The following is a 14700-nucleotide window of genomic DNA, read 5'->3' as shown; positions in this document are numbered from 1 at the left end:
CAGGTAAAGCCTCAAAGCAATTCTTACATTTGGGAAGATAACCTGCAAGTTTTTTTCTCTGAGGAAGCATAAAAGCTCTGTTGCGGATGAAATATCTTTGCCACTTAACAAATTCTCTGAAATAGACAATCTCCTCCACAAATTCTAACTCCAGGTCAGCTGAATATCTGCTTTGGAGATCAGATGCTCTCTTGTGCAGATCTTGTACAGAGAGAGAAGGGATATTGTTTAGGATGCCAAATGTGTTGTTAAGGTCATTGTATGATGCAAATCTGCAATCAATTTCTGCAAGTAATTGATCCATCATGACCAAAAAAACAGTAGCTGAGAATTTTTCTCTGGCTGACAAACCAACATCAGGTGTTGTGGATTCCCCCAGAAAGGCTTTACGTTTTCTTTGTCGTTGGGTGTTTTCTTTGTACACTTGTGAGACTGTTGGAGACATAGTTTAGCTTGGGTCTCAAAAGCCCCTTTCTTAAAAAAAAAGAAGACATCTTCTTTGTCCTGAAATGAAAAGCCTCATCCTGAGAGCAGATGCGGCGGAGACGGAGGAATTGCGAGAAGCGGATGGCATTTTTGCAAGAGACAGGGTGAGAAGAGGAATAGTCCAGATAGCTGTGAGAGTCCGTAGTCTTATAGTAGACATCAGTAGATAAGCTGTCTCCAGAGATAGAGACAGAAAGATCAAGAAAGGGGAGGGAGGTGTCAGAAATGGACCAGGTAAACTTGAGGGCAGGGTGAAAGTTGAAGGCAAAGTTAATGAAGTCAACGAGCTCAGCATGCATGCAGGAAGCAGCGCCAATGCAGTCACTGATGTAGTGAAGGAAAAGTGGGGGACAGATACCAGTATAGGCTTGGAATATGGATTGTTCCACAAAGCCAACAAAAAGGCAGGCATAGCTGGGACCCATACAGGTGCCCACAGCTACACCTTTAGTTTGGAGGAGCCAAAGGAGAAATTATTAAGAGTAAGAACTAATTCCGCTAGACGGAGGAGAGTGGTGGTAGAGGGAAACTGGTTTGGTCTGGAATCCAAAAAGAAGCGGAGAGCTTTGAGACCTACCTGATGGGGGATGGAGGTTTATAGGGACTGGACATCCATGGTGAAAATAAAGCGGTGGGGGCCAGGGAACTTAAAATCATTGAAAAATTTCAGAGCATGAGAAGTGTCACAAACATAGGTGGAAAGGGATTGAACAAGGGGGGATAAAACAGTGTCGAGGTATGCAGAAATGAGTTTGGTGGGGCAGGAGCAAACTGAGACAATGGGTCTACCTGGACAGGCAGGTTTGTGGATCCAACATATACTACCACCCCACCAGCCTCTGGGTCCAACATATAATTCTCCGTAACTTCTGCCACCTCTAACGGGATCCCACCACCAATCACATCTTTCCCTCCCCCCCCTTCTGCATTCTGCAGGGATCGCTCCCTACGCGACTCCCTTGTCCATTTGTTCCCCCCCATCCCTTCCCACTGATTTCCCTCCCGGCACTTATCCTTGTAAGCGGAACAAGTGCTACACATGCCCTTACACTTCCTCCCTCACCACCATTCAGGGCCCCAGACAGTCCTCCCAGGTGAGGCAACACTTCACCTGTGAGTCGGCTGGGGTGATATACTGCGTCCGGTGCTCCCAATGTGGCCTTCTATATATTGGCGAGACCCGACGCAGGCTGGGAGCACGTTTCATTGAACACCTACGCTCTGTCCGCCAGAGAAAGCAGGATCTCCCAGTGGCCACACATTTTAATTCCACATCCCATTCCCATTCTGATATGTCTGTGCACAGCCTCCTCTACTGTCAAGCTGAAGCCACACTCAGGTTGGAGGAACAGCACCTTATATTCCGTCTGGGTAGCCTCCAACCTGATGGCATGAACATTGACTTCTCAAACTTTTCCGCTAATGCCCCTCCTCCCCTTCGTACCTCATCCCTTATTTATTAATTTATTGTTTTTTAAATTTTTTTCCCTTTTTTCCTCTCTGTTTTTTCTCCCTCTGTCCCTCTCACTATAACTCCTTGCCTGCTCCATCTTCCTCTGCGTTCCCCTCCCCCTTTCTTTCTCCCTAGGCCTCCCGTCCCATGATCTTCTCCCTTCTCCAGCCTTGTAACCCTTTTGCCAATCAACTTCCCAGCTCTTAGCTCCATCCCTCCCCTCCTGTCTTCTCCTATCATTTCAGATCTCCCCCTCCCCCTCCCACTTTCAAATCTCTTACTATCTCTTCTTTCAGTTAGTCCTGACGAAAGGTCTCAGCCCAAAACGTCGACTGTACCTCTTCCTATAGGTGCTGCCTGGCCTGCTGCGTTCACCAGCATTTTGTGTATGTTGCTGTCAATTTCAATGTCTTTTTTAATGCTTCTTTCTCACGGTCCTCTTTGTCTTGTTTCTTTTTTCTTTTCTGTGCTCCACTCTCTTATTTTTTTTTGTCCGCCATGATGATAGCTACCTATTTTTGGGCCCCTCTGCAGCTCTGGCCCCTGGGCTGCAGCCCAGCCTAGCCCTGCCTAAAGTCTGGCCCTGATAGTGTAGTTCAATGCATTAAAGGAAGCAAGTCTTTGCACTGGTGAGAACACAGAAAAGATTCACAAGGATGTTGCCAGAATTGAAAGGTTGCATTTACGAGGATAAAACTAAATAAGCTAGGGCTGCTTTCTTTAAAACAGAGGAGGCTGAGAGGAATCTTAATTGAGGTGCATAATATTATGAAGGATAAATGGGGAATTTCCTTGGTGGGGAATGAAAAATCAGGAGGCAAAGCTCTGTACTAGAAGGTGCATGATGTGCAGGGATACATTGCTTGTGCTGGAGGTTGGGTAGCTTGTTCTTTGACTCAGCCTTCTCCTGTTTTATACACCTCCTTTGCCTCTATGTTTTCGTGAATCGTGGAACTGCACGCAAGTGTCATGACTTGACCAGGAAGTTGGGCAAATGACAGGAGACAGAGTAAGAACAATGGAGAAGAGTGGGTAAGATGTGGCCAGTTGTGTGGGGACTTATGCATTCACCACACTTATGAGTTGTTTGAAGAATAAGATAGAAAGCCATGTTCCTAAGTGTGACAGTAAAGAAAGATAAACATTATTATATGCAGTGAGTCCAAAAGCAGTTAATTATGGAGAAAATGAATAGATTAAACAAGTAGACAAAAATTTTCCAAACAGGTTTTAATGTAGGCAAATTTGAGTCATCCAACTAAAGAGGTGCTTTCTAAACAGGAAGCTAGAACTACTGGAGAATGCTTGACTATTAAAATGCAATTGTATGGTAGCCCTTGTTTTCTCTGAAACTGGTCGGAGCTGTGAACATATGTCAGTGCACATTCACCTCATGTTTAATTCCTTGCTAAAATTTGTGTGGGGAGAAATGCTCTTCAATAAACTTGGGTGGTATGGCCCTCTGTAGAGAGCTCTTCTCCTTTCCTTGTCCCATTTGCCCCCCTTTGGAGGCCCCCTTCTTATTCTCCCAGGAAGAACTGCAAAAGGAAACTGAAAAGGAGTGCCTTCTCATGCACCTGGGCCTGTGAACAACTGGTAAATGCAGAAACTTCAAAGCCAAAATCCTTCAGCCTCCTATATTTTTCAGCTAAACCAGGAGTGCAAGAGATATCAATCAGTAACAAGTTTATACCCTTCAATCACTGGTTAGGGCTGAAAGGGAGTTCAGCTTAGTTGACACACATCGACTGAGTTATACTTCGGCTCTGCTATTGTCAAATTCATTTTAAGAACTCTAAGCAGAAAATTTTATGAACAAGCTTTCTGATTGTGTGATTGTTTTGGATTTACAGTAGATTACGATCACAACCAACCATATCTTAATATTTATAAGAAAAAGTTATAATTTTTAATTACGTAAAATTGTATTGTGAACTAACTGATTCCAGCAATTCATTTGGTTTAAAATTTCAGAAGTATTTTCTAAACTGTGATGGAATAGTGGTGCAGACTCAGTTGGCCGAATGGCCTAATTCTGCTGTTATGTCTTATCGTCATATGGCCGTATGTTCTAAACTTTATAAAGTCGAGGTCATTTTCAATAGGGCAGATCGATAATATTTGAGGCAATAAGAATGAGGGAGGGGGGATCTAATGCGTAGATAGAGTCGATGTGGAGAGTATGTTTCCTATCGTGGGAGAGTCTAGGTCTAGAGGGCACATCCTCAGAATAGGAGGATGTCCCTTTAGACCAGGGACGAGGAGGAATTTCTTTATCCAGATGATGATGAATCTGTGGAATTCATTGCCACAGATGGCTGTGGAGGCCAGGTCTTTGGATATGTAAAGCCCAGGTTGATGGGTAAAGTCAAGAGAATGGCGTTGAGAGGGAAAATAAGTCAACCATGATTGAATGGCGGAGCAGATTTGATGGGCCAAATAGCTAAATTCTGCTTCTATGTTATGTGGTCTTAAAACCAAAGTTTCTAACAGTTATATTAAGTTCAGCTGCACCTGGCCTAGAAGAAGCAAGTTACTTTGAGGCTGTTAGGCTGAGTAGAAAGAAAAATATGTATCCCTCAATGAAATCCATCTTCGAGTCCTGGCCAACACTCATTTGAAAATACAAGTTATCTTTGAAAACTCTTTAACAAATGGATAACATGGGGCAAGATTTCACCCACTTTGATGGACTAAATATATGTTGTGTTTAGTCATAACACACGGCCTGGAAGCTCTATAAGAGCTCTATATTGCTTAAATTTATCTCTATAAAGTCGTTAGTATGGTTCCCCACAAAAGGGCAATATGCATCTTCACTTCTGGAGATCACGGGAAATGGGTTTTGGCTTTCAAGTCTCTCTCCATGGCAGACACTGTAGATATACAAAAGGCTACTGGAGAAAGAAGGGAGAATATGGTGGAGGAAGGGTTACATATCCTTCACTACCCACATTCTTCACTGGCCTCCCTTCCCATCTTTAAGCAGCTTTGAGTCACTGCGAGGCATACCCTCATAATACAAGCAAAGCTCAGAGGCGATCTCTGCTGCAAAAGCCTACTGCAGTAATTCAGCTTCCACAGCCAGTCTACTGATAGACAAAATGAGGGAACCAAACATCAAGCACACTTCCTGCTGATGATTTGGAGCAGCATTAGATCTGCGCTTTTCTGTGAATGAGAAATATGAAGAACCTCCACCAGACATGGTGTGTGCAAAGTAATTTTTATGTACCTTTTATGGGGTGCAGTTTTGAGGCAACTATTTCTAGATGACATCAACAATAATGGTCTGCGTGTGTCAATACTTGCTTCCTAAACCTCATGTATGCTGCCAAGTAACTTACCAACCATATCAGATAAGGTGGCATCCCAGTGATCCATGTACTATATTGGCTGCTTGGCAGATTTCAAAGCGATTAGCAGGCCAGTAGACAAAACAAGATGACATGATTAAATTTGCTTTTGCAAATAGGCTTAATTCTGATTTAAGGTCAATTATAGATGCGGAAGACGGCTTTAAGTTTATCTGCCCATCTGAACCATAACTGGGTAGAGTGGAGATAACTGAGATGTGCGAAGGATCAGTTAAAACCGACCTTGTTATTTCCTAACCTTGCAGTTGCCTGCTAAACCATCTCCAGGGCACTTGTACAAAATTATGCATTGGCTTCTAATGATGTTTTTATCCATAGAAATAAAAGTTGCTTGAAATGACAGAGAGGTACATACCCCAGATTTTCCAGTTTGCAGTGCGGGTTCTTCAGTGCAGCAGACAGTGCATGAGCACCTGAATCACCCAGTTTATTCATGCCTAGATCTAGTTCTTGGAGCGTCTGGTTTGTGACTAACACCGTGGCAAGTTTCTCACAACAAGTAGATGTCAGTTTTGTATTAGTAATCCTGCAAGAAAAAAATTTGCAGAAGTCTATATCAAATTCACACAAGCTTTATACATGTAGTATCAGCAATGGATAATTAACATTTATTTGATGAACAAAAGGCATCTCTGTTGACTGGTCTATTAATTCTACTCTCTTCTCTCTTCTTTTTTTTGGGATTCATTTATTCAGAACCTGACCATAGAGAATGGAGAAACAAATTTCAGAACAAGTATCAAACCCTGAGCCCATCACCAGACACTCGATGGTAATACCCTATCTAATGTCATACATGCTAATCTTATACCCCACCGCATCTTAATAGCCTACACATCTATTTCTGTACATCCAATCCTTATGTCTACCATCACATCTTATCTCTACTTCTTATATGTTCCTATTGACTTACAGTCTGCCCATATCCTATGAATAATAAACTCGCAGATGTGCACCTTAATCTGGTAACCATCACCATCCTAAATTATATCTTTCACCAGACAGCCTACCCCTACACTTAACCTACCAATTGTACACCGATCCCAATGCACTATGTATTGCACACCCTGTCCATTGCTACAGTAGGTACCTTACTCATGCAGCCTACACACAATTGCATGTCCAATTCAGTATTATCCATCTACTCCCATAAATCCAACACTGACCCATATGTTGATATGCATGCTGTCTTAACCCTCCATCCATCGATGCAGGTTTTTTTTCTTTGCTGTACATCCAATCCTCCATCATAACCATCATTGCATGAGTGTTACACTGCTCTATATCCTGCTTCTAAATCCTATCCATTATCTTACTATCGACTTCAGATCAGTACGCTGTCCATTGCCACACACCCTATCCATAATTGTATGCTCTATTGCTGCTGTTCACCTGTCATTACTCCCTATTCATTGCCATGAACTAGATGTGCAATGTTACTTACCCTTCACCCGAGTTTGCCACATCCACAATTTTATTGCCACTATACTCAATTATTCTCTATGTATTCATGCTTGCGTTTCTATGCATTAACTTCAAATTGTTCATAATACGCACACCCGTATACCAACGTACATCAACTATTGATCAGTCCCAACACCTACTTGTCCTACAGCTTAATAACTTACAACCCCTCTTTTCGAATTCCCATTAACTTCCACCACATTACATTTGAAAGTTTTTCCATCCTTAAATTAACAATTTGCCTGAGGGAGATACAACTTTCATCTTCTTTTGGGTGTGCTGGGTAGCACTAATTTCTCTTTGGCATTAATCAAGTAAGGAAGTACCCGATAAGAAATCATTTCTTTGAGAAGTTTCCCAATCCACTCAATGTGTGACACCATTTCCCAGTTGCAATGTTTGATCTGAGTTTTGATCTTTTGATTGTGATCTCATTATACAGGTGACAAGCAAGGCTGGTCTTTAATCGCTTTATCATAGCAGTGCTATATTCCTTACAGCTGCCTCATTGTCAAGCCTCTAAAAATTGATTTTCTTCTCAGGTCACTAGTATTTCTTATTCCTCTTTTAAAAAGCTTTTCACATTCCTTTAGAATTATGGGTGCTCAATCTCCCCAGCTATGGTACATCATTCACTCACCTCATATCTGAACTGGTTCCACAACCTACAATCTCACTTTCAAGGACTCTGCAACTCCTTCTCAGTATAATCTATCTATCACCCATCTACTTGCATCATTGTTCTCCTTTTACTCATTGGTTGTTGGTTTACATATAGTTATTCATTAATTCCATTGTATTTTGTTATTCTCCTGTAAATGCCAACAAAAAATGGATCTCAAAGTAGTGTTTTGTGATATATACTTTGATAATAAATTTTACTTTGACATTAACCCCTATTGTGAGACATATTAGAACCATTAAAAATGGAAAATTGCTGTTTCTGTTTTTCTTGTATGCTCTTTATCACGTAACCATCCCTCACTGGGTCCATTATCAACAAAATGCCATGCTAATGCATCAAAATACTGTTTAGGACTCTGCTGCTGCACACACTGCATCGATGTCACTGCAATCCCTGTGAAGTGCAACTCCTACCTCTGTTACGCAGGGCTGAATTGCATACGGCCTGCACGTACAAATGAGTGTTCAGGCAGCAGGAGGATGGATTTTTCCACTTGTTGTTGGGCTGCGGGATTTATCTGCCACCAGGGAGCTTGGGTCACTGCTGCATTTCCGACTTGTGAACTGTCCAGTTATGAACAGTTCACAGCAACAGAGCCCTGCCATAGCCTGGGGAGGATTTGTGATAAAAAACCACAAGACCATAAGACAAAAGGGGAGAATTAGGCCATTCAGCCCATTGAGTCTGCTCTGCCATTCCATCATGGCTGATCCTCATACACTCAACCCCATATGCCTGCTTTCTCGCCATATCCTTCAATGCCCTGGCCGATCAGGAAACGATCAATTTCCGCCTTAAATATACACACAGACTTGGCCTCCACCGCAGTCTGTGGCAGAGCATTCCACAGATTTACTACTCTCTGGCTAAAAAAAGTTCCTCCTTACCTCTGTTCTCAAAGGTCGCCCCTCTATTTTGAGGCTGTGCCCTTTAGTTCTGGATACCCCCACCATAGGAAACATTCTCTCCACATCCACCCTATTTCGTACTTTCAACATTCAGTAGGTTTCAATGAGATGCCCCGACGTTCTTCTAAATTCCAGTGAGTACAGGCCCAAAGCTGCCAAACACTCCTTATATGTTAACCCCTTCATTCCTGGAATCGTCCTCGTGAACCTTCTCTGGACTCTCTCTAATGATAACACATCCTTTCTGAAATAGGGGGCCCAAAACTGTTGACAATATTCTAAGTGCGGCCTGACTAGTGTCTTAACTATAGCATTGGTAATTAATGCTTGTAATGATTATAACAATGGAAATTAATGCCTTCTGTATTGTTACTTACCGCAATGATTGTATTGAGCAGCTTGGGTCCATCAGTGCCACAGATAATACATTTATGCCTGCATCTTGAATAACGTTGGAACTGAGATCCAGATGGGTCAGTGTGTGATTCATTCTGATGGCAGAAGCAAGTTCTTTATAGTTTTTCTGTGACAAAGAATTGCTGGCCAACCTGTAAATCAGAAAAGGAAATCGTGTTATAAATCGGCAAACAACATTAAAGTGCAGACTTTAAATTGACAATGATTGAAATATTCCTGGTAATTGAATTCCAGAAAATTATTTTAATTCACAATATTTTCTAGTGCATGTGCATCTGATCAAGTGTTATTGATTGAAAATGCTATTCAACTCTTTCTAATGTGTTGATATCCCCATCATGGATATGATGTCAATGGATAGAAGTTATAAATATGTGCAGAATAATATTAATGGGTTACAATGATAGCTAAGCCACAAGTCTCCTTTTGAAACTACTTGGTGGGAATAAATAAGATTAAATTGTCAACAAATGATGAATATTTGCAACTTACTCCAAACTTTTCAAAGTGCATCTGGGATCTCTTAGCACATTGCAGAGTACTTCCACTCCAGTTTCCTCTTGATAAGAGCCCATCATTCCAAAATCAAATGTAGAAGTATTATTCAGCCTGAGTACAGTAAGTTAATATGGAGCAGATATTAATTACTGTTTTTTGTATTATTTCACTTAATTAATGTTTTCTGTGAATACAAAGCAGAGAATTACAATTATGCCAAGCAAACAATAGCTTGAAATTCAAATCAGCCCAATTTTTTGGAGTGTGAAATATGGGAACATCACTTGGCTGATGAATTCCAGGGATACCTGCTACTGGTTCAGGCCTGATCACCATCCTGCTAATGACCAGAGGTATGAGCTAGGCAGCTCGCAGACAAATATGATTGCACTTTTAACAAGTGCGATGTTTCAGATGGTTATGAAGGTACACATAGTATTGTCAACAGCTGTATTGGCAACTAAGATACTTCCACAGCACAGACTTATTTCAGATGACAAATGTATCATCTTTCATCTGGGCCAACTGAAATATGGCTAGGATATGAACTGTATCTCTACCAAGCTGGCTAATATTCCCTTGAAATTCAACTATTCCTACACTTCAGTGCCACGTCACCCGGGTTGATCTGCACAGAATGTGTGGTACACTAAGATTGTATTTTTGGTGCAAGATCATATGATAATACTTGTGCTTTCAAGATTTACCTACCCTCAGCTCCTTGTTCTCTGGATGGTTACATTTACTTGACTCAGAAAGGAAAGAGAAAGACAGGCTAGGCAGGGATGGGTTAAAATTCCAGGTTGAAGATCCTCTCGGGAGGGGGGAGAAGATGGCGGTGCAACGACAACACGCGTGGCCACTTCGGTGATGAATATCTGTTACTTGTCAAGTAGGGGACCGTGCACAATCCTGATTTGATGGAGACAGACGTGAGAGCACAGCGGAACATCTGGAAAACTTCTGAAATGTCTGCTTTGCTACCACTGCTACTGTGTGGTAACCGGAATCTCTGGAGCTGAAGGCCCTGAAATCCTCGGCTTTGCGTGTTTCAGCGGCTGGGCAGAGGTCGAAGGCGCTCGGGAGGCTGTATCAGAGAGGCTGCTCGGAAGCTCAGAGTTTTCGGACGGATGGACTCAGGGTCGGCTATGGTCGGCTGTTTCCAAGGTGCAGGTTTCCCCCGCCATCCGAAGGTAGAGCGTTCCTATGAAACGGTTCGTAAGCCGGAATGTCGTAAAGCGAAGAAGCTATTACCATTTATTTATATGGGAAAATTTTGTGAGCGTTCACAGACCCAAAAATAACCTACCAAATCATACCAAATAACACATAAAACCTAAAATAACAGTAACATATAGTAAAAGCAGGAATGATATGATAAATACACGGCCTATATAAAGTAGAAATACTTTTCCACAATCATTGCCTGAACTGTTCTCCGTAGCGAAAATCTCACGCAAGCGCTTTTGGCAAAAACACGGTGCAAGCGCTCTCCAGTAACCTTTAATCTATGAAGCTGCCAAATCATACCAAATAACACGTAAAGATACACAGCCGATATAAAGTAGAAATAATGTATGTACAGTGTAGTATCACTTACAGAATTGGGAAGACAACTCAGAGCACATTGATGATGGTGTGTTAGGCTGAGTCGTCGGAGTTTGGGGTGGTGCAGTGGCCCCCACCCTCCGGGCCGCGAACCAATACCAATCCACCAAGAATGCAGGGTACAGCGGAAGCCGGGACGCACACAGCACATCTTTAAGAAAAAAGCCAAAATAAACAAGCTAATTAATTAGGTGCCGCCCGGCACGTAAATGTTGGCTCAGATCAGAGGCGATTGCTGATTGCATCACCTCTGATCTGGGCAGACAATTACGTGCTGGGCGGCACCTAATTAATTAACATGTTTATTTTGGCTTTTTTCTTAAAGATGTGCTGTGTGCCTCCCGGCTACCGTTGCATTTTCCGCGAATCGGTATCTGTCCGCGGCCTGGGGGTTGGGGTGGTGGGACATGGGGGGTCATCTATGACTGCCCGCCTCGAAGTCGAAGGTCGAGGTTCATCATCTGATGTGGAAGGCTTGAAAAACGACAGTAGAGTATGCTTGACTGCTGAGCCTCGTGCATTTTTCTATCATACAGTTCTTTGTAAGGGCTCAAACCATCTTGCAAATAAGTCCTAAACTGACGTACCCTTTCAAAATTAAAGTCATACTTTATCATTATCATTCGGTTTCGATTGTTATCCTTTTCTCTTTCAATTGCATCAGCTCTTCATCTATGAGTTCTTGGTCATGGGATGCCAAAACCTCTTCAACATCATCTTCGTCAACTTCCACAAGCCAAACTCACTTTGTCCTTACTTCGTTCACCATGATCGAAATGCTTAATTATGTCTAGTTTTACTCTAAGTGTAACACCCTTATGAGCTCTTTCAGGCTTTTCCGATACCTTAGAACTCGTCTTGCAAACGGCTGCTCACAGGTACGTGTTTAAGCAATGCCGGCGAGAATGCCGTTCCGAATCCGGGGGAGAGCAGCTATTCGGGGTGCGCGCTGCCTTTTATCGTTGCTGCTTTTCCCCGCGCGCTGCCTTTTTTTGTAACAGTGAAAATACCTTCTGTTAGCGAAAACAGGTAACTAATGTAGGTCTTTCGTAACAGTGAGGTTTCGTAAAGCGAACGTTCGAAAAGCAGGGGACACCTGTATCGGCAAGTTGACAGTGCCTGGAGGTTTATGGCAGGGAGTTTCTCCCTTTTGCTGCCTGCTATTGGGGACTCAGGAGTTGATTGACTCGGGACTTTGAGACTATTTTTTTTTACTATGCCTATGGACTGTTCTTCATCAAATTATGGTATTGCTTTGCACTGCTGTAACTATATGTTACAATGATGTGGTTTTGCCAGTGTTAGTCTTTGGTCTGTCTTGTTTTCTGTGATATTACTCCTGAGAAACATTGTATCATTTCTTAATGTATGTATGCATTTCTAAATGACAATAAAAGAGGACTGAGTGTTCTCATAATCTAAAGTTCGTCCTTCAAAATGTTTTAACCAATTGTCTTTGACTTAAAATATCAACTCTGTTCCTCTTTTCTCAGATGCTGCCTGACCAGCTGCGTGCTTCTTTTAAAAAAGATTTCCAGTGTTTGGAATTTTATTTTTTCCCAAACAACCACAGACAATTAACAGTGAGCATCAGCTACGTATGGCACAGAGTTTGAAGCTGAGGTTTCAGAGTAAAGGGAATGAGTGTAGAGTAGCCAAGTCACTGAGGTAAGTCCCTTCAAGAGTGGTGATTAAAGTACGTAATATCAAGAATCCCTGATATTCATGCACTTGTCAGGTCAGCCATCAACTAACTGAATTACGACCAACGAATTTTCTATGTGTTGCAATGGATTTTGCTGTTAGGTTGTCTTGCCCATTTTTTCTCTCCCATGCATAATTAATTCATAAATTAATGTTGCCAGAGAGTAATATTTGAATGTTTGTGATGATCATGCACAATAAGGACATACCCCAACTTTTGTAACTTGCAGCGTGAATCCTTCAATGCAGCAGACAATATCTTCAGTCCTGCTTCACCCACTCTATTGTTGCTCACATTCAGTTCCTGCACTGTTTGCTTTATCAGGAGTACAGAGACCAATGCCTCCCAGCTTCCAGTTGAGAGATTATTATTGCTCAGACTGAAGAGATTAATAACAGTTAGCATGTTTGAAGCTGAAATTAAACTATTTATCCAGTATTTGGCAAATCAAATCATGTTTAAAACATTTTAAATATTAAACATGGCTTTTAAATTGAATAAATATCAGATTCTCCTTTGGATTTTGTAGTCAATGGTAAATAGTATTCGACATTGACTCTGGGATTATTAGACATAGAAGTGGCACAAAGTAAGCGTCTACATACCTATACGTTTTGTAAAATCACTACCCATGATTAAAATTTTAAAGGAATGAGATTCCCATAAAAATTAATTTTTAGAGCTAATTAAGTAAGTATTGTAATGAATAAACTCTTCTCAGGCTTTCAGCTGGGTACAGGTATCGATTGTAACCGATGTTTCGTTGACAAACTCTGCCATCTTCAGGGATGATCATTCCTGATGAAGGTCACAGAGTTTGTCTTCAAAATGTCGGTTATAATCAATACCTGTATCTGGCTGGAAGCCTGAGAAGAGTTTATTCGTCGTATACACCAGGAAAGCACGAGATCTGAAGGGTTGTAATGCTTGAATGTGATTAACAGTACTCTTAAAGAGACATGTAAATTTGAATGGATAAGAACTATTTTTATCTGGTGTGTGTATGGGTGCATGCTAAGCCTCTACCCCACTGTGTGTGCTTCATTGTCTCTCAGAAAAATAATGAGATAGCAAGGCTTTTAAAAGTGTAAATGCCTTTGTGGCAACACTACAGTCTGCTATCTGATTTTTTTTCTATTCATAGGCAGTGCCAAGTTTTACTTTTGTTCTTAACTACATAATTGTAGCCATTTGTTTTCCCAGACAATAAACATACGTATATAACCATTTTCTGGACATCCGTTAGACTGGAATCATTACTTTATTATTTGAAATTGTTATTACTAGAACAAGCCATATAAAGATAGGAGTATAGATCAGAGTCCGTTTGTGGGAAGGTTCTGCCTTCTGCATTAAACCGTTGGCAAATAATTGCCACAAGCCATGTTGGGGAGCAGGTGAATGGTGACGTTACAGTGCACAAATTTAAAGTGGGGCTAGGTAGAACTGTAGATGGAGATGGGGAATGGAGGAGAGTGGAGTGACCAGTGAAGTAATCACTGTTACAATCAAAGGAAAACCACTGGTTATTTTGACTAATACCAACAATGTTCTGGGACTCAGGAGGCCTAATTGGAGAGCTTAAAAGAAAGAAGGGAAATTTTCCCTTCGATGCGAGTTCAGTGAAACCCTCTCTCGCTGCTCCCCTCTGTAATCTATTCTATTCCAAGGATGCTGCCTGGCCTGCCGAATTCCTCCAGCCTTTTGTGTATGTTGCTTGCATTTCCAGCACCTTCAGATTTTCTCTTGTTTGTGATTGGACTACTACACTGTGAAGTCTCTTCCAGGGATGCCTATGCTGAAGAAGTTTAAATCTTCCCTTCGATGGGAGCTCAGTGAAACCCTCTCTCACTGCTCCCCCTCGGTGATCTATGCTTTTCTCTGAATGCTCCCTGGCCTGCTGAGCTCTCCCAGCATTTTGTGTGTGTAGGCCAGAAAGGTGGTCTAGCGGTTGCCAGATGCTGGCTGGGCTTTAAATGGATTTAATTAAGTTGTAAATGGTCACCCAAAGCAGAATGTCCAAGCAAAATATAAGGAAGAACTGCTAGAGGTTTGAACAGAAGGTTAGTTATATCCAAAACTGAATACTAATTGAACAT

General features: G+C 41.7%; 1 protein-coding gene across 1 annotated transcript in view; it reads right to left on the bottom strand.

Moving 5' to 3' along the window:
- LOC134345928 (NACHT, LRR and PYD domains-containing protein 3-like) overlaps positions 1 to 14700 on the bottom strand; it is a 66213-nt gene that overhangs the window by 17462 nt on the left and 34051 nt on the right. Inside the window, exons 5-8 of the mRNA XM_063047280.1 lie at positions 12810 to 12980; positions 9283 to 9399; positions 8751 to 8921; positions 5672 to 5842 (exon numbers count right to left, since the gene is read on the bottom strand). Coding sequence (XP_062903350.1) covers positions 5672 to 5842; positions 8751 to 8921; positions 9283 to 9399; positions 12810 to 12980 — 630 coding nt within the window. The remainder of the gene's footprint in view (positions 1 to 5671; positions 5843 to 8750; positions 8922 to 9282; positions 9400 to 12809; positions 12981 to 14700) is intronic.

This window comes from Mobula hypostoma, chromosome 4 (assembly GCF_963921235.1).
Source record: "Mobula hypostoma chromosome 4, sMobHyp1.1, whole genome shotgun sequence".
Classification (NCBI taxonomy): domain Eukaryota; kingdom Metazoa; phylum Chordata; class Chondrichthyes; order Myliobatiformes; family Myliobatidae; genus Mobula; species Mobula hypostoma.
This window is presented reverse-complemented; position numbering and strand designations above follow the sequence as displayed.